We start from the raw sequence: 20,220 nt of genomic DNA, 5'->3' as shown, positions 1-20,220 counted from the left end.
TTCTGAACGAATCATTGTGTAGCTGAGTAACAATTATAGTAGATTACCCTATATATCAAGACTTAATCATTATGATAATGATGTTTGCATTAAAACAAGTGATGATGTTTCTGTGAAGCACAGGCAACAGTAGCTGGTTCTGAGCTTCTCTAACTAGATGAATCATCGTATATCTGAGAGTCAACATTGCCGTGACGCAGAGAGAGTACAGACATGTGTCAGTCAGTACTGGGGTCACAACTGCATCTTTTATTTCAAGACCAACACAAAAGGTTTATTTGGAAAGATTTGGCCTGGAATGTGTCATGCTTTTAGCAGGGTGTGGATAACAGTCTGGGGGAAAATATGCCTTTGTTGTTGGTGACATTTGTTAGTATTTTAGTCCATGGGAGATGTCATTCTAAACCGGGTGAGCTAATTCAGTCAAAATACAACGTGGCTCTTCTCAGTGTGATCAACATGTGCGTAATGGTTTCGGGAGTGGGTTTGGGAAAGTGTGTTGTTATCGGGCTGATCAAATTTACACTTGTCTTCAGAAATCTCTGCCTGCTGTCTGCTACTGCTAGAAAAGTAATCTGCTCTGCCAAACAAGTGATATTTACACTCATGATAAGACAGTTTATCCATTTTGGGTCAGAGTGTGAGACTGACGCTTTTCAGATTTATCTAATATAAACTGCTAGAAGTAAATACAATGGTCACAATCATATCATAGCTAATATTAGGTCTTTTCAACAAAATCAATTGAAACACTACAGGGAGACGACAATCATTGTGATTCAACCAATTAAATCACAGAATTTTTAACCTGAAGTAGTAAATGAAAAACAGTAACATGTTTGCAGTATTTTCCTGAGCTCTGAAATCTTAGTTGTCAAATATAATGTTAAGTGCATATACAAGGCTCTAATAAAGAAATAAACAAAAACAAACAAACAAGCAAACAAACATTCTTTGTGTCCTTGTGTACTGTATGTCCTACCAGTTGACAACTGTTTATTTTAAAATAGGGAGCTTCAGACTCAAATGAAGGTGATGACAATCTTATAGTTGCAAAATCTGAAGCTAATGCATTCAAAGTCAAAGTAAACAGAGTACATACAACTACTGTTTGATGAACTTTCGGGACGTTTGATGATGACATGTGGAAAAGAAAAAATTTTGGATCCCCCAGAAGCTCTCTGGTGTTGTTGCAAACATTCTTGCAGTTGACATGCTGGTGACATGGTACAGGGTCTGCTCATCTTCTGGTCACATAATCCCTCGCTTTTCCAACCTGGCCTTATATGGAGGGTCACTATGCTTCCTCACAGGTCAGACTATATTTCAGAGCTGTATAGGATGACCTCTGAGTTAATGCAAACATTCTGGAGGTCACAGAGGTCGTGGTCACAACTGGAGGGGTGAGAAAGACCGAGAGGCGTTCCATTTGTTAGGCCCAGGTCTCTACTGGCCTCAAACTAGGTAAAGATGCAAACAGAGGCAAAGAAAGAGACACTGAGTAAATTAAAACCTTATTTATGACACCTGAGAACTTTTGGACCAGTCCTCCTCAGTCCATCCAGGCACAAACATAACTAATGAGGCAGTTCCAACTTTTGTTCAGAGAAGAGTTCAGGTAGTCAAGAATCCTTGGAAAAAAGTAGCTGTGCAGTGTAATTACATACATTGTATATATGTATATACATGTATAGCCAACCCTGATAATTCACACTTTCTTCTGTGATACTAGTAGTTTACAGCTAGAACATGAGACCACATCTCGCAGAAGTCAACAACAAAACATCAACTTCGATCAAGAGACAAACAGAGCAGCTTTGTTTGAGTCCTAGAAAGTTTATACTTTACGATTGATGATGACTGGAAGAAATTCAGGAAAAGGTCAGAGAATGAAATATCAGTGTCAAAATATTTTCACACCTGAAGTGTTTACATAAAGGTGATGCAGATAATTCTTATTCCGATGTATTTGCTGACTCCTTTGTTCTCAGTCACCCTTTTAATTAATCTAGGGCGGAGCAGGTTTAATTTTGTTTTAATGTTGTTGCCTGGGGTCAAATCTTAAAGCCAACTTAGAAATACCTTGACAAGCATGTAAAGTATGCTAAACCAATCAGGGCCTGTTAGCTTACTGTGATACTTTTTCTCAGCATAAATCATAAACAATATCTGCAACTAGAATTCCTCTCTCTCATTCCACAAGGCAAGTCCATTTAGAGGTTGGCAGTTGTGCTTTGGCAGAGCTGACTTCTCAATAAATAGATTGGTTCTCCCCTGAGGGGAGTGTTGACCCAGTACTGCCAGGATCTGACAAGTGTCATGAGTCATTCTCCTCTCAGGCACCCTCCCCTGTGCCTCTTCTACTACTAGGCTGAGAGAGAGAGAAGAAATACTGGGGTATTACTACTATTATAGTAATAGCCTCTACCGAGCTTCAGAAGCAGCTGGAAAGAGTAGAAATCAGCCAAACACTACTGAAATAGACCGGCAGAAAACATGCCAAGGGAGTTGGTCTGCTAAAGGAGTACAGTGTGACAAAGCCAAGTAGAGATGAATAGATAGAAACTGAGAGAGAGCACATATCTCAAATGTGTGTGTCATGTGCCGCCATGCCTCAGGTTATGTATTTATCTGTTCTGTGACTACCTTTGTCTTGTAAGGTACATGTACTATAGGTGACCTTCCCTAAGCTCCTGTGATACCTTTGATTGAACACCTTATGTTAATGAAGACCACACCTTCACAATGTCTAAACCACTTAGTAACAGTCACTAACCTCTATCTGCAGGACTTTACCTAGGGCAACACTATCTTGATTTGTTGGTTCTGAGACTTTTATAAAAAAATATGCTCAAAACTGGAAAATCATTAAAAACAAAGCTTGAGGACCAAGCTTCACCCTTGGTGCACTCAGTTTTTGGAGTGAATACAGGTGTATTTGTGATGTCTACCTGTACCTAACCTGCACTTGTCCATGTGTACTGGGTTAATATATACTTGAAGTTGAAGGTGTACGTGGATTTTTATTTTGTCACCATCTATGAAGTATTAAAAAAATGTTTGTTTTTAAATAAAAGTAATGGTTTTTAGTATGATCCATACTTCTGTTTAGTACAGGCAAAATTTATCTGGTGTACCAGTAGTTTATTTTCAGTGTTACCTTCACCAGTGCAGGTATGCAGAAAAAAAAGTATCTTGTCCCAACCCTGACATCAGAAGTTTCTACTGGTATGCCCATTTCAGACATGCAGGAATGTTGAAATGCTGTAATTTATGACTCAAAACACATTGATATTGAGCTATTCCATTTGCTTACCTGTGATGTATAACTTCAATGACAACAATAGGTTATAAAATGGGAAAAAAAATGGAAAGAGCAACTTGATTTATAGTGATGTACTTCAGCCTTTGACTGCAAAATTGAGACATTTGTAAAGTACCCTGACTTTGACATAAATTATTGATACATATCATATAATTTGACACACAATAAATCAAGGATAAAAGTGATAAAACCTGAATATTAGAAATGAAGGTGAAACACTCTTTATTCACTGCATGTGCAGTAACAAGAAATACCAGAATACAGTATTATTAGTATCTTACTTGCAAGTAACTATTTGAGTAGGTTTACATAGAAACAACCAACTAGATATTTTCTGCCTCATATGTATATGAATGTCCAATCATACAATGGTACTAAATGTTAGATAGAATACACCTAGTAGTAAGCATTTACATCTCTATTCCAGCATGTACACGAAACAACCAACTGATTACATGTTGCCTAATGGTCTTTACTGATGCAGGATCATGTAATGTAGAAAGTCCATTAAGAATCTAAAGGGTTGCCAATATCCTTAGCTGTCATTACTTCAGCAATGGTCGGGCTGTTTGTTTTTAATTTCGGAGGAAGGTTATCACCAGTTTGATCCCGTTCCCATCGCTAGTTATGTACAGTTCCGGGCAGTTATGAGTACTTTCGGTTCGGAGACGTTCTATGATCTGGTCGGGAAATGGCTGTTTTTATATTCGAAGGGAAAATTGCCACACTGCCGCTGTCTGTAATTGTACACATAAAGGCTATTTATACAATGCTGTAATACTGAGCAGGTATTTAAGTGAAAGGTAGAATATTGATGTGGCTCGTCCTACTTTTGACTGAGGGAGCCTTTGCTTTTACTACATTAGATTGAACTTGTGAACATTGACTGTGATACTTTTGCTGACAGGGAATGAAATGTTGTAAATGATTGCTATTGGTTTGTTTTCTAGCTTTACCAATTTAGATAGAGATTTAGTAATGGAAAATGTAAAGTTGCAGCCATTTGGTATATACATTTGCATGTCCACTTTTATTGGTACATAATCTTTTACTTTGGTCTCCAGTTTTTATGATGCCCACAAATGTTTTTATTCCTTTGCGTGACACAGTACAAGTTGCAGTCCTTTTTGTCCGTGTTTTATCATTTTTGAAGTTGGTTTTTAGATTTTTACGACGCCCACAAATGTTGTTTTTATTCCTCTGTGTGACGCAATGCCCCTTATTTTATTGTCCTCTGCTGGGTAGTGAATGTGCTTTGTCCGGAGTAAAAGCAGATTTGACCGAATTTAGTTAATTTCCCTGTCTACATCATTTTTCATGGCGCCTGTAGTAGCCTTTGTGGCGCCCCAGAGACAAATTCCCCCCTTTCCATCTGGTCCCGCTGCCCAGCAAAGCTGATTCTTGACCCCCAAATTATTTTCTGGCCACCGGAGTGTCAGAGGTTAAAAACCCATCATGACGCTGCCTTTATGTACCATGATAGGCCATCCCTCCCTTCACCAGATATCCCAATGTCATTACCAAGCCATCAAAAATCAGATGGCAATTCCTGCATCCAGCCGGATTTCATTACAGATGAGGGAGATACGGGATAAAAAGGGGTCAGTTTGCCTATTAATTAGACATTAGGGAGGGAGTAGGCATGGCCTGAGCTTTAGAACCGTCTCCGCTCCTATTCCAATCCGGGATTGGCCGAGAGCCTTGTGGTAAAAAGAAAATGATGGCGCCTTGTGAAAAATTGATGTCTCTTTTGTGGCTGTGACCAAATGATTTTCGCGGGGAGCTCCTTTACTGCTTAATCATTGATGCAGCTTAAAAGCAAGCTTCAATTAGAGCAGGGGGAAACATATTCGTCTTTGAAGTAGTGAACATCTATCACGAATATGATGAGAGTCAGGAGCCCTTGCAACTCGCGCTTTCAAACAACCTGTATTATTAGTGTTACTCCCGAGACCTGCCCTCATTACTATTGTGATAACAGCACCTTTATCACCCGTCAATCTAAAACCCAGAAGTTTTTTTATTGGCAGAAAACAGAAAAAGGATTGCTCCTGGTCTTTCTTGGTTATTGGGCGGTAATAGATCCGTGCGGCGTGCGAGTAGGATTCGGCAATTATTCCAAAAGGCAATCAAAAGAAATAATTAAAGTGGGCGAGGCGAGCGGGTGTTCTGCTGACAAGCTTCACGCTGACCCGCTGGGACGGGAGATAATTACAAACTTTACATGTAAATTGTGAGCAGTATCATTATCTGTGGGTATATTTATTACATTTTTGTCAGGAAATGAGGAGGGGGCACGCGCTCCGTCCCAGATGCAATACTCCGCACACCGAGAAACTCCGATAAATGAGGATATTCCAGGCCTTCGGGTGATTAACTTCCCACATATTTCATGTTGTAATGGGTTTGTTATTGAAAATGAGACGGGGATAAACTGAAGGTGATGTCAGCGAACGATACAATAACGGCTGCCGACTCGTTTTATGCCCTTCAAACTTGCATGTTACAAGGCTTGTAAAGCCAAAACTTTATTGTAAAGGTAACTGATAAGCTGTAACAGTGCTTGAAGTTGCAGGAATCGCTGCTTTGAACTGGTTTTATGAAAGCATGTTACGTTCTCATGAAATGCCAGAAAAGTCATAAATGAATTCTTATTTCGTCTCTGACATGAAAATGGTCTGTAGGCTGCACCAAGTGATCGAGGATAAAAGCGTATAAACGGCATCGCATCTGAAAGTATTTTTTTACATGTTTGGTCCTGAAATTTGCAACAAAGCTAGACACACCACTTAAAAATGTATTACCATGTAATAAGAGATCTGAAATGAATGGATAAAAAGCAACTTGAATAGGTATAGTGATATTGTAAGTTTGATCAGCACCACTATGTAATGCGTAAAACATCCTATATGAAGATTTAAACCTTGCAACAAAACTAGAAACCACTGCTAAAATGTATTATTTTAATATATTATTTATGAGAAATGAGCAGATAAAATGCTAGATGGGACTAGGTAAGGCAAGGTAATATCAAAAACAGCATGAGTGGGTATCATACTGAGTGATGATATGGTTAGGGTAATCAAACCCATCAAATACATGTCTGAGTAAAGTGACTAAGATAAAGATGTGATAGCAAAGATGTAATGTTCAAGTATCAATGGCACCCCCATAAAGCATGCTGTTTTGAGGCAGAAGCTTATATGAGATACATTGTATGGAGGCAGACTGCACACTAAAATGTAAGTTACACTAAAAGTAAAATACATAACAGAACATTTCCAAAAGCAAGTAAACAGAAATTGTGGATTATATTACTTTTAGTAGCAGTAGTAAGGAGGCTCAGCGCTATAAATATGGTTTGTAACTTTTAAGCTCAGCTAAAAGACACCATGGCTTGTCCTGAACCTATAGTCTAGAGGTGTGTTAAATGTTTTATTGGGTAGAAACATTTCCTAATTGGAAAATGAAGGTGTTCTGATTCGTAGTGGTATACAAGTTGTTTTATCTGGTTATACATGTACGTGTATACTAGTATGTGATGTAGGTAAAGATGGATGGATGACAAGAAAGTGGCCCTAGCTTTCTGATGCATCACATGGTAATTGTTGGATCCTTTTATAACATTAATTTATTAATTTCATGAAGCATCTTTGGAATGAGACAACCACAATATTACATGTAGCTATAGCTAGAAGAAAAGAAGTAAAAATCTAAGTTTTTTTCACGACCGAAAGAGAACACTCGGCACCAGCCGGGGGTTCTTACACTAATGGTAGCTTTCCAACGTTTCTCCCCGTTAGGGAGCAAATCGTCGGATTTGAAAGCCGTGTCGGGGGACAAGACATCCTCTTTAGTTTCCTCCAGTGGACTCCTTGCCATTCCTCGCACCATACCTACCTCAGGAGACAAAAACCACTTCCTACCCAACGGCCTCTCGGACCACCCGGTTTCCACGACGATCGCCGGACTTCCCTTTATGTTGCACGCGGCGGGGGCGATCCCACATTCCACGGCGTTCCTTAACGTACCTCACTCCCTTGCCGCCGTCTCCACGCAGTCCAGACTGCCCGAGTCGTCGGCCTCCGTCATAAAATTCGACAGAAATGGCGCGGAAAGTGAGCAACTCTCCCCTAATAGCACGACGGCGAACAGTGCGACCAAAGAGAAAATGTCCCCGTCGAGAGAGAAGACTAGCTCGACCTCTCAGGACGAAGGGTCAAAGGGCAAGGAAGAGGGAACTGTGGGTAAGTAAGATGTAGAGAAAACGTGCTGTTGGTTCTGTCGTGTTTGGTAGTGTGTTCCGTGGTGTGGCTGTCATTTTCTTTGCTGCTTTGGCTTGCAGTGGTTTGCTTGCATGGCACATTAAGCTTGCATAATCTACATGTGCTTACTGCTTGCTTCAGTGCATTTCCTTCATGCTTCATGCTTAACAAGTTTAGGCAACATCCCTGCTCATATATATGCTGCTTGATTTTCGCTGCCACTTCTTTAATCCTGCATGTTAATGGCATCAAGTTCATACATACAGGTATATGGCATGGTTAACATGATTGGCTTATGTTGTCTCTTGCTATAATATCAGTCGCAAAGCCTTCTTAACGTTATAACTATCGACTTGTTATTCTTTGATATCAACAACATAATTTTCCTGTAACATTACATACATATATTCATAAAGTAAATAACATAGCCGAGATATGAGCTACTTATTTCTCCACTCATACAGTCGCCACAGTCACAATTAGATTATCTACAAATAACGTTTAATCATTTGTAGCAATTGCACTGTGTTTAACTAACTAATGTCTTGGAGCTTTGCCTTGTGTCCTTGTCTGTTTTAAGTGTTTTCATGTACTGGTGTTTCAACTAACTTATTTTGGTCTATATACAATGTATTTATCTTGTGTGATTTTTGATAACCTGTACTGTACTGTATAATCTGTTCCAACTTGCGGCACAATTTTGTGCTATATGTAACATTACATGTAGATGTATTACTGTTTGACGGATTTCATTTGTTACAAGGTTGTTGGTGGTAAGAAGGTCAAACCTATTAACGTCAATAAGAGAGTAAACATCAAAGGACCCGTTGAAGGAATGAATAACTTTCCTTCAAGCCCTTCAGTCAAGGTCGCTCAATGTCAAGAGGTTAGGAAGTAGATTGCTGCTCCATTTGCGAAATTCTTTGATATTCGTCTGCCCCACAGCGAGGAACAATCAGAAGGCTTAGCAAGTCTCTTCTGAATTCACGCTCATTCACACAGACTGGCAAACCTAATATGAACATGGTTTATAAATAGAGAGAAAGGATTACAGAATGGCTATTGATAATCATGATCAGTGTTCTAGCCAGCCTGAGGTTTTTTCCGTCATCTCAATTTTGTTTCACACAACAGTGCCAATCCTAGGAGGGTTAATTTTATAATCATGACAGATGCTGAGAAAGGACCAAGAAAAAGACGGACACTGGCTGGAACACTGATAATGACGCTTAATTGTCTTCAAAGTTTGAGATCTTAACTTTGGCTAAGTTTTTGGTTGTAATACTGGGCAGTTTGGATTTGGAATGACACACACAAAATCCAATCAACTCTGAGGTAAAAAAAACCCTTAGTTTTGCTGAGGGAGGCACATTCTTTCAAACTGAGATGTGAAACTTATGTGTACATTCAATAACAAGTTGAAATACAATGCTTAAAGTGTATTGGATTGGCCAAACTCCCAGTGTCTTTCTCAATTTAAGTGTTACAGTGTCGTTCTTTTGTGCCTATTGACAATTCACCCATGTACAACAACAAGTACGGTGTGTGGTTCGGTAGATGGTTGAACCTAAAGACCCGTGACATCCTGCATTTCTGACTTATTGTTCGTGTTTTGACATTCGTAGCTGATTAATGTGGCCAACACAACACCTGAAGGTCACCCTGTATCATCCAGATCGTTTCCCTTGCCTCTAGGATAACACCTCCCGGCGGAACATCCCATCTTTTATCACGATGACCTTCCTAAATCTTCCGCTCATTTTTGAACGTCTTTCAAGTGGTGTGTTGGTTTCCTTCGCTGGGCGCCCTCGAAATTACACCACTACGAAAGACCCACATGTAGAAACTATCTGAAGCCACGGATCCGCTTTTAGTTAGAACCAGTTTTTGGGACCCACCTGCATAAAGACCACCTGGCCACACTCTTTGGCGGTCCCCTAGATTATGAACTTGTCTATAGTGGCCACCCGTCTACTTTTAAGTCCCCATAGTGACCATTTTTAAAGTCCCCATAGTGGTCACTGCACAGAAAGGTTTGCTTTCCTTTCCAAAGTAGACCCAGTCTCCTCAGAAACCAGCTCGACCTCCAATTAAAATCCGGGTCCTTTATCTAGAAGTCTGTACTCAAATTTACCCATTTAGATTCGACCCCAAATGGTCTCAAAACATGCTTTCTCATCCTGATCCTTCTTACCAGCCCTAGTCTAAACAGGGTCTTAACTGTTCGGAGCCAAAAGGTCAGCCTTTGGCAACGGCTTCCACCAGAGATGTATCAACTTGATATAAATGAGTCCTCTCTGCCAGTCTCCTTCAGGCTTGTTAATGGGATTTGGAAACTTCCCAAATATTGTATTTTTCTGGCTGGTAGGGTGTGTATGAAGGATATATGCCCACACAGTCTGTTTCATGACCATTTGTCCATATGCACCCTCTGGGGTTATGATTTTGTTGCCAACTTTTGTTAGTCATAGTGAGCCATCTGTTTTGGTAACACATGTCAAAAGTTTGCAGAAGTGCTTTAACTTGGCACAATTTGTGATTTTTGGTTTTCTATATTGTATAGTATGAAGTGCTGAATGATATTTCTGCAAATCATACATGTACATAAAAGATCTATGAATAATTACAATAAGAAGAGGCCATCTCTCTCAAGAAATAAAAAGTGGTCGTAAAATATTTAAAAAAAGTACAAAAAGAATTTGCTCTTTCAAAAACAATCCACATTTATACTTCGAAAAAGAAATTTATGTCGACACTGTGGCACCAGAAAAACACACCTGTCAGTGTACTATTTGTTCTCTTTTAATGTGAGCAGACTAAGTCAACAGCTTAATGTGTCCGGTTTGACGTGGTTGAGCCTTTGGCCGACTTTAGACTGACGACGGTATACGATCGCACGACAATCGTTGTTGGCGACGGCTGGCTTTAGACACATGACCAGAATGTGTGGCGGACACCCGCAGCGCAGGATGGCACGCCGCGCGCCAATTCAAAATGGCGAGAGAACCCCTTTTTTCGGCATGCTGCAGCAGATTGTTTTTATTCTGCTTTTAACTCGTTGTCCTGTTGATGAGACGCCGAGTTTGTGCCCAGCAAATAAGGGGTATATGGCACATGTACCGAGCGGGGCAATACTCCGGGTTTGAACCCGGCGTTCGGTGCTGACGTCGGCCTGGCTACATTGGCCGGGAAATGTGGATCGGCGGATTGGTTCGCACAGGAAAAGTAGCGACTGGTGGCAGGGGATTGTACTAGACACGTATGACGATATAAAGTCTTTGGTTTGACGACATTTAATGATACAGGCGATGTGCTTGGACATGAAATAACGCTTGCAGGCTTATTTGCATAAGGCTAATGACCTCCCACTTCCGTCGCCGGCGACGGTTCACTTTAGACGGTGGAAAATCCTCCTCGGACCCCCCGCTGAAGGATCGCACGATAGGGTCCGAGGTGGTAGTGACGACGATTCGAGGATTACCGTCGTGCGACTATTTTGATCGGGTTTAGACGGTGGTAAAATACCGTCGCCGGCAACATCTTGACGATAAACATTCGTACGACTATCGAACCGTCGTCAGTCTAAAGTGCCCCTTTGTCATTACTACGGACAAGAAAAAACATTTCGATTTGTGGACAAAGGCACACATAAGGCACTTGATCCCTGAACTTAAGACCCATATTGTACAAAGCGAAGGCAACATCAATTTATTTTTTTGATTCTTGGACATTTCGAGCAAAAATTCTAGAGGACAAAGATGAAAACAGGGCCAGGAGTACACGTAAATGTAACTCTGACTAAATTAATTTCCTAAAACTGTGTACCATTAGTTACATGTACAGACGTCCCACTCAAAATCTAATGTTGTCGATCGTTGATTCAGTTCAGCATTAAAAATCCAACAACCAACAACTTAAATTGTTCTGGCCAAAAGGACTGAGATAATGAATACCCTGCCCAGATAACTCATGATACTCCGCAATCAAAGGTGAAAAGTGAAAGGCCCTTATTGTCCCTGCCCAGCTGGTGCGTTAATTAACGGGGGTTAACGAGCCTTCATCACCTGAGGTCACCGAAGACAATACTGGGACACACCTGCCACTCAAACAGACAAAACTACTCTCCAAGAGAGTACTCTTTGGCTTATTTTTGATGTGTTTATCATGCTTTCTTTTGTTGTACTTGTATATTTTTAAGCCAGCGAAACAGGTGGCAAATGGATACTGCTTTGTCAATTTGATACTGTCTTGACAATTTCAATTTATACTGTCTTGCCAATTTGATATTGTATTGCAGCCACCAAAGGTCTGCTTGGAGAGTGAGACAAAACAGTTTTTTTTAAATAAGAGGTCACCAAAATGAACTAGAACTCCATTCCTATTGCAGCCTTGTTAAAAGTGTTGGGTAGATACATGTGTATGCTATGAAGACATGCAAGTGAAATGTTTCGGTTTGATTCGACTCTTAAAATGGTCAAATTAAAGCAGTAACAAAGACAACAAAAGTTAAAAGCAACATATTTACTTTTGTATGAGAATTCAAGTTCATGCACATTTTCTCAACATCAAAGGCTCTTGGAAAGTTCGTTTTTGCGTGACATGACAGTGAAGAATGTTAAGTCGAGCAAAGAGGGTTTAGCAAAGAGCTTACAGCATTGAGGAAATTGCAGCAGACATAACAAGAAAAGAGGAATTTCTAAATTATAAGTGCGGCATGAATATGTGTACATGTAGGCTTCAAGCTAAAAGTGGCTGGAAAGCTTCCTGCCTCTCTGCGTGACAGTCCCAATAGTAATCTTGTTCCACAGCAGAATTATGGTATTTGTTACGTTGACACTGTCAGGGAAATGTCAATGATGGGCAAACAAACCAAATCACCATTAAAACACGCCAAATGGTGGGCGGAAGCACAGCCTGAGTTTTGATATGATCTTCCGTGACATTTGGAGTCTACAAATCCATTAGTAGATTAGAGAGAAAGATGGGAGTGCTGTTCATCAAGCTGCATTGTGCAGCTGGAAATGATGTTTATGATTTGGCTTGCATTCAACATTTCAGGATAATGCTTAATAGGTTTGCCAATGAGAAATATATACAATTTTGTACCAGCTGTACTTTTTAAAGTGTGTTTGAAAGGTTGCTCTTTTGCCCGGTCATATTTTCATTTATGGGTCAAAAGAGAGTTTTGTGATGACAGCTTTTGTCCACATTTGCCGTGGATGGATAAATGTCAGATGTTATCAAATCCAAACTGTTTTACATCATTTTTGTCAGCAGGTATCATTTTAGACTTGCTGCTCTTTTGGTTTTTCATGTCTTTGTGAATCAAAGAAAAAGCTTCAAGAAAAACATTTCTGACATCTGTTGTTCACAATTGTTGTTGGTAGCAAGAGGTTATATGATTAGATGGTACAAGATGGCACAGAGGAAAAGATTTTCATTTTTGCTTGTAGGTATCATATAAAGACTGCTCTTTTCATTATGTTTTTGGTTGGGTTGAGAAGTTTGGAAAAGTATTAAAAACAGCTTTTTTTGTATAGACAGTTGTCTAGTCTACTTTCACTTTAGCTGTGAGCAAGTCAAATTTTATTGGTACTAAAAGTTCTGCATCATTCTTGGCTGCAGGTACCACGCAAAATGGTTTCCATCTCCCTGCCTCGTCCAGTGTGCATGCCAGTCATTCTGGTCTCCATGGCAACCTGGTGATGAGCAATGCCATGTTAGGACTGACACCTGCAGGAATCGTACCACCTGCCAGTGCTAGTGAGGGGGTGGCAGCCTCTGGTGTGGAGGGATCCTCTGCAGAGGCTTTGAAAGAAAGGTTGACCACAGATAGAAGTGAGTTGCCGTCCTACCAACTCAAAATTACCCTACTGGCAGTTGTATGGAGCCATTCCGTTTGGTTTCTTTCCTTTTTTCAGACCAACGCATGTTCATTTGATTTCACAATATCCCTCCCTATTTTTCAACAAAATGGTCTATTTAAGGCACCCAAAGTGATTTCAGGGCAGTAAAACTGGATTTTCTGGTTATTCTGAAAATGTATTAAGTTGAATCAACCCTATTTGCCATTTGCAAAAATGTAATATTGCTGACAGAAAATGGTTGCTTGTTTTGTATTGCACAGGCTGCTTCTACATTGTAGCTGCACCACAAAATAAAGGGGCTTGGCTTGTTTGGGGTTATGATGCCGAAAATGTGCTAAGAAATGGCAGTAAACATAAATATCAGACAGATTTTCTGATTAAGGAAATTTTTTAAATTGCCACCCTGAAATTGCCTTGGAATCGGATGCCTTTATGAACTCGGCTTTTGTTGGACGTTTTCTTTGGCATTGTCTGATGCAGTTCTGTTTTATGATCCCATTGTTGTGCTAACTTATTGATAAGAGAAGCCTTTGGTGTGCGATATCGATGGCTAAAATCTATCCATCTGAAACTCTATGCTAGCCCTTCAATTGTAGTAATGGCCCAAGGCTAGTTGGCTACATGTCAGCCAAACCAATAAAAAGAAAAATAATCGCAGTACACAGGGCGGTACATTTTGTACATTCCTCCCCCATCAAATCCTGACTTTTATTTGTTTGCAGATACTCGGCTACACATAGTGATCCTGAGTTAATAAAGACACTGTTTATCCTGACAACATGTCATCCTGATACCCAAGCTACTAAAGGCTGGGAGTCAATAATCCTCTCAAGCTAGCAGATCCCTGTTGATAGTGTACAGATTCATTTTTCACAGCTAAAAAAGCAGTGAAAAACATTCCTAGTGAAACTTGTACCATGTAGTAACCACCTCTACATAAGGACCACCTGGCCATTGATATACAAATGTCCAGTACAGTCAAACCTATGCAAGTGACCATCTCTACATCAAAGGACCATCTGGCCATTGAGGTACATTTGTAGAGTCAAACCAGTGTACAACTACAAGTGACCACCTCAAAATCTATGGACACCAGGCCAATGTTACCACTTTTTGGTGGTCCCCTAGATCATTGTTCCATGGACACAAGTAATAAGAATCCTGTCTCAAATGACCACCTGTCTACATACATAGTAGATCAGGTTTTATTGGTCCCTATTCTCGGGCAGTTTGACTGCTTTTCTTTCATATTTATGATAACATATAATGTCCATTTATATGGATTCCTTTGTGCTTGTACAAAGGGAGTATAGAAGGATAACACACCAGCTAGATGTTTGTACATTATTTGTTTCTTTCTCTGTCAGTTTGTTTGATACGACCTACGGCAAATGTCCATTAGAGGGTAAGATGCTATTCTATAAACAACGCAGATGAAACACATTGAAGAAATCTAGCTGAAAATTTCCCGACTAGCATAATTGTAGTGAGTCTCTCAGGGACATCCTGTATTTTTCGTTGCATCCTTCCTGAAACACACAAGTCAGGGACAACAGGTATAATCTCTGACAGGACTTATTTACTGCTTGTTTTGTCTGATGGTTATCAGTAGTTTATATTCCTGTTTTGAGTTGGGCTTTGCTCAGATTGTATTTCTGCCAGGACAAGGGCAAACAGAGTTCAGTCGGGTCAGCCAGAGTTCAGATCTGCGGAAAGGAACAACAGGCTGGAATTTATAGCTGTTTAATGTGATATTTGCCTTGGGGAGAGACAGGAGAATTAAATGCCATTTAGCAGATTTCAGCAACTTTTTCTCAAATCCATTGTATTCGTTGTTGACAATCGTTTTCGTATGCCAGTAAAACACTAGGACTGCTTGATGTGTTACAGCAGTATTTGCTACTAAAGTAAGAGGAAGACTGCTAAAAGTCCTATTCTGAAAGCTACGAAGTCTGAAATTTATAGCTGCTTTTTCTGACACTTTGCATTTGTCTCACAAGTATTCAGCAACTATGAGTCAGATTCTCAAAATGATAGCAACAGTAGAACTGGTCAAGTACTGCTTGTCCCTTGATGTTATTTCCAGGGTTTAGGCCTTCTGGAAGTAGACGTAGTCAGTATGATTATAATGGCAACGAAAAAATGTGGGTCAAAATGATCATACACATATTTGACGATCTTTTTCGTATACGCCAAGAATAAGTTTATTGTGTTTGCCACATCCTTTTCGGGAAGTGTTTTGTCTACCGGTGACAGTGTGCAGGATCTGAACCTACATTTTTGGCACACTGTAACTCACGCTTTTACCCATGATGTAAGTGCCTCACAGTAGACAGCTACCATACGGTACAGATTCAATAAACTTTGTAGTCTGTGAATTCCTGAGATAAGCATGTAGTGACTATAAAAGGCGCTCGATGAAGGATTTTGGCAGCAAAAGTGATTTTTTTTCTGTAATATGATTACACATTGTGCAGACACATTCAACGTTAACTTTCCTTCTTTTACAAACGGCTCCAAAACCTGTACCGAGGTCTCCTTTATATTTTGATGGTACCAAGAGATTTTCTATCAGTGAAATTTGGGTCAATTTTTGTATATCTTACTCCCTCCCACTGCTTTCCAATGTATCAAAGTGTCCTTTTTCATTATTTATTTATTCATTGAGATTTACCACATACCACATAAGTGGAAGGATTGACATAAACAGGTGGCACTACACAACTATCATCTTTTCAAGATGTCAACCTGAAAGGGTTGACATCTCAATATTTTTTATAACCTCAATATTCCCGATAATTGGGTTGATATAAAGATGTCAGCCCCGTATGTTATGAAAATATTTGAAGCTGCCCTTTCCTGTTTTTCTTCAGATGGAATAAGCCACATCAAATAAAACATGCCATAATCTAAAAGCCAGCCAAATGAAATTACAGTAATGCATTTTTGATTGAGGTACTTCGATGAGTCGGATTCTTTTACGATCAACAGGAAATTAAGTTCCTTTGAAAGTTGCATGCAGCAATCGCAATTATGTCACAATATAAGTTATGAATATTGCAGGAGCTGCTTTGAAGTCCCAAAGCCTCTCATGTATCATTTTTTGATCACATATTGTCCCAAATATTTTGATATGCGTAATTCCATATAATATAAAACGCTATCATCAGGATTTCTCTCAATGGATTTAAACAGCAAATTCATGCACATATTGCCAATTCCTGCATTGTACATATGACAATATTTGAAAAGGAAAATGTCTGAATGCTAGAAATTTCAACAACAGTAGTAAAAGCACATTCTTATAATATTACAAAGTCTTTTATGAGGTTTATTAGTCTCATAGTATGGCTGTTGTTATGTAGCAGTACATGCCATACATTGTATCTTGTACAATGGTTGATCAATTTACAATGCAATTTCAGGGTGGCAAAACTTGATGTTTACTGTTTGCCTCAACCTGTTTGAAGCATAGCTTCAAGGTTGCAGCACCAGTAATATGTAATAATACTACATACGATTGTCTCTCTTGTCCTACAAAAAGTTAAAACACCACCGCAAAATCCTCCCTTTCCTCCTACCAAAACATTAGAACCACCATGAAAGTAGCTAAATTTATGTTTACTTACATGCTGTAAATCACAACATTTTATATTTACTAGATGTGACCGAATTTATCATTACCACGGACAAATAATTTGCCCACTTTCTTTATGCTGCACCTGCCACCACTGCGAACATATACTTCTGCGAACATGTCCATTTTCCTCAGACCACGAAATTTTGCTACCGCGAACATTGAGTAACTTACAGTATTGTATTGTTTGCTCCACAGACTCCTTAGAAAGTCCGGACTCCCATTCGGAGGGAAACCCCCCGCTGCAGAGTCTGGTTGGTATGGCCCCCTTCCTGCCCGAGAACATCTCCTCCACGGAGACTCTCCTCACCAACATCCAGGGGTTACTCAAGGTCGCTGCAGACAACGCCAGGCAACAGGAGAAACAGGTCAGCATGGAGAAAGGTGGGTGCGCTCTCATCGTTTTACTAAGACTTCTTCTAGATGTAAATGTAGCCAACTGCCGCCGCAAAGCATGCCTGCGAAGCTGGTGTGTTATGCCGAAAGGCGGTAATACCAGCCATACAGATACAGATAGATAAAATTTCTCCCAGGCATTTCGAGTGACTTCCACCACTCCGCTACAGCATCACTAGTGAAACACAAAGAGGCAAGTGGTACTGTCTCTTGACTCCAGAACTTAAACCCAACAAGCAGTTGTTTTTCTGCATTATAGTTTCTTGATTATCATTTTAACTCTCTCCACAGCTGAGCTGAAGATGGAGCTGTTACGAGAGCGGGAACTCAGGGAGGCCCTGGAGAAACAACTGGGGGAGGAGCAGAGGAGTCGAGGTAGGGCTGGACCACTAAAACTGTACAACAAAGTATGGATCCTTATGCAGATTAGTTGTTTCAAACAACATCTACTATCACTGACCCAATGACACTGATGCCTTAGCACCATACATTGTGTTGGATGGGATCTTCCTCACCTCTTGCCACTATGTGTTGGCTCTAGTTAACATTCAGTGATAGATGAACAGCTAGAACATACATGTAGGGCTTGTAGAACGCATGGATGTGATGGTTGAACACGAAGATAACTGTACTGACATTGTTGCTCTGTGGTCTGTCAGCTGTCCTGCAAAAGAGGCTGAAGAAGGAGAAGAAGGCCAAGAGGAAAATGCTGGAGCAGCTGGAGCAGGAGCAGCGCCGCCGCATCCAGGCCGAGGACGGCGTCAAACAGACGTCCTCCGACAGTCTCAGGGTTCTCAACGGTACGTCTGTGTGATATATCATCGTCATCTCAACCTATGGTGGTCTATAGTTGAGGTTTATTGAGGAAAAACTCTCCTTTAGCTGCCGACCCGAGGGTGGCAGCTATTCTTCCAGGAGAGGAGAGGGGAGGGCAAGGAGATCTTGTGTTTAGGGTTGTTGACTCAGAATCTGAAGGTTTGAATCCGTGGTAAGCCCCACTGTTGTGTCCTTGGGAAAGGCACTTTACATCAGATTCCATTTCCTATCTGGGACGTGAAGCAGAGGCCCTGTGTTAGAGGAGAGCCACACCACTAGCATGTTAAAGGTCTCACATCACTTATCCAAAGGAGTAGTCCTTGGTGTGAGTGGATGAAACCTTAAAGTATGGTCTTATGCAGCTTATACCTACTATACCTCTACAACCCTACAACCCTTTCAAAGTTTCAGGAGCTACAGAACTATACAGGAGGCAGAAAAAAAACTCTTACAAAAAAGCACTGAAACTTGAAGTTGAGGAAGTTCACTTTAGAAACAGTGTTGATATAAATCTTTTCCCAATCACAGAGGCCGTAAAGTGTTGTGAAATTTAGAACACAGACAAATGCAGTACATTTTGAAGGAGATGTCGTGAATGTCACAATGACATTCTGTGCCTTTTTCCTCTCAGAACACATCACAAAAATCCTCCGTTATTCGATTCGAATCCATTTAAGACAGCATTACGCTAACAGTTTGGAGATAAGCTTTTAAGGTTACGGAAGTAGCACAATAAGAACCACATCAGAGACAGACTATCCCTGTTACGAACCACCTAGATCACAATATCACCACTGGTGTAGTATCAGGTGTAGCAGTTATGAGGCTTGTGTATAAATAACTCTGGAGAAAAAGACAAATGGTCTTATTTGGTGATGGTGCCAGGCAGTGGGTTGGTAAATTGAATTCTGAGGCGGGTATCGAATCCGCTGCTACTTTCTGGTTGTTCTGGTAATCCGGGCCATTATTCTACCTACCACAGATATCAGGAAAAGGTATCAAATCTCCGCTTTAAGATAAGGAGAAAGGGTGTATTTGTCTTGTGCGTTATTCGTGCTGGAAGGCTGGAGGGTTAGTGTGTTTGCGAGGTGTGACTGTGTGTGGGGGGAGATTTTGACAGTGAGAAACGAGCCCACACAAACACCAAGGCTGATGAGACAGTGGAAACTACATTAGCGAGAAGTACTGATTACAGCGAAATGGAATGAGAGGCTATTCGACAATATATCAAATAACAAAGTACCGTATCATATCCCACCATGTTCATTAAATTACTGAAAGCGAAGAAGTCGTACAAGCAAATAGTGAATTACTCCAAGTCCGGGATCCTGTCAATTTAAATCTAAAAACACACTTAGTAATTATGGATTTCTATGTCTAACAAAAGTTGAACCAATATTTTTCTATTTAGTAGGAGTAACAAAGTTGATATACAATGCACCATGATATGTCGCAAAGAATGACCTTTCAAATGATGTATCAAACTTTTATTGTAACAACTCAAAATGTATGGTTTCTATCAAACAACGGAACTTGTAAGTTGGAAAAAGACAGCATTCCGAACTGAAACTGACCAGTGCTCCCAGTTTAATTCGTCCCATCTTTTTCTAAACAAAACCACTGGGTCGAGATCTCCAGTCCTGACACCTACTGTCTGTCTGCTCTCTTCCTGGGGCTTAAATCCGACCATCTGCATATGAGACGGACCGTAACCGGCTAATCCCTGCATAGGCCAGTGATGAAGGATCGTACCTCTGCCTAATATCTGCATCTGTTTGGAAGGTCAACAGATATTAAAGGTTTGACCCCTGACCCACAGGATGAAACCCTCTACCCTGGTGAAAATTGAAGGCCGCTAAACCTAATCTCCAAGCAAATGTGAGATTTTGGTTTCTTTTAGACGTGTTTTGAAGA

General features: G+C 40.3%; 1 protein-coding gene across 6 annotated transcripts in view; it reads left to right on the top strand.

Moving 5' to 3' along the window:
* Positions 1-20,220, top strand: part of LOC109486488 (dachshund homolog 1-like) — a 52,962-nt gene that overhangs the window by 25,271 nt on the left and 7,471 nt on the right. For 2 of the 6 annotated variants that reach the window (XM_019790320.1, XM_019790319.1), the window contains exons 4-8: positions 7,105-7,572; positions 13,216-13,428; positions 17,293-17,478; positions 17,782-17,865; positions 18,150-18,290. In XM_019790320.1, the coding sequence (XP_019645879.1) occupies positions 7,105-7,572; positions 13,216-13,428; positions 17,293-17,478; positions 17,782-17,865; positions 18,150-18,290 (1,092 nt within the window). The remainder of the gene's footprint in view (positions 1-7,104; positions 7,573-13,215; positions 13,429-17,292; positions 17,479-17,781; positions 17,866-18,149; positions 18,291-20,220) is intronic. The other 4 variants (XM_019790325.1, XM_019790323.1, XM_019790322.1 and 1 more) reach the window with 3 other exon arrangements.

This window comes from Branchiostoma belcheri, unplaced genomic scaffold (genome assembly GCF_001625305.1).
Source record: "Branchiostoma belcheri isolate BF01 breed outbred unplaced genomic scaffold, Haploidv18h27 scaffold80, whole genome shotgun sequence".
Taxonomy (NCBI): domain Eukaryota; kingdom Metazoa; phylum Chordata; class Leptocardii; order Amphioxiformes; family Branchiostomatidae; genus Branchiostoma; species Branchiostoma belcheri.
The sequence above is the reverse complement of the archived record's forward strand: the minus strand, read 5'-3'. Positions and strand labels throughout refer to the sequence as shown.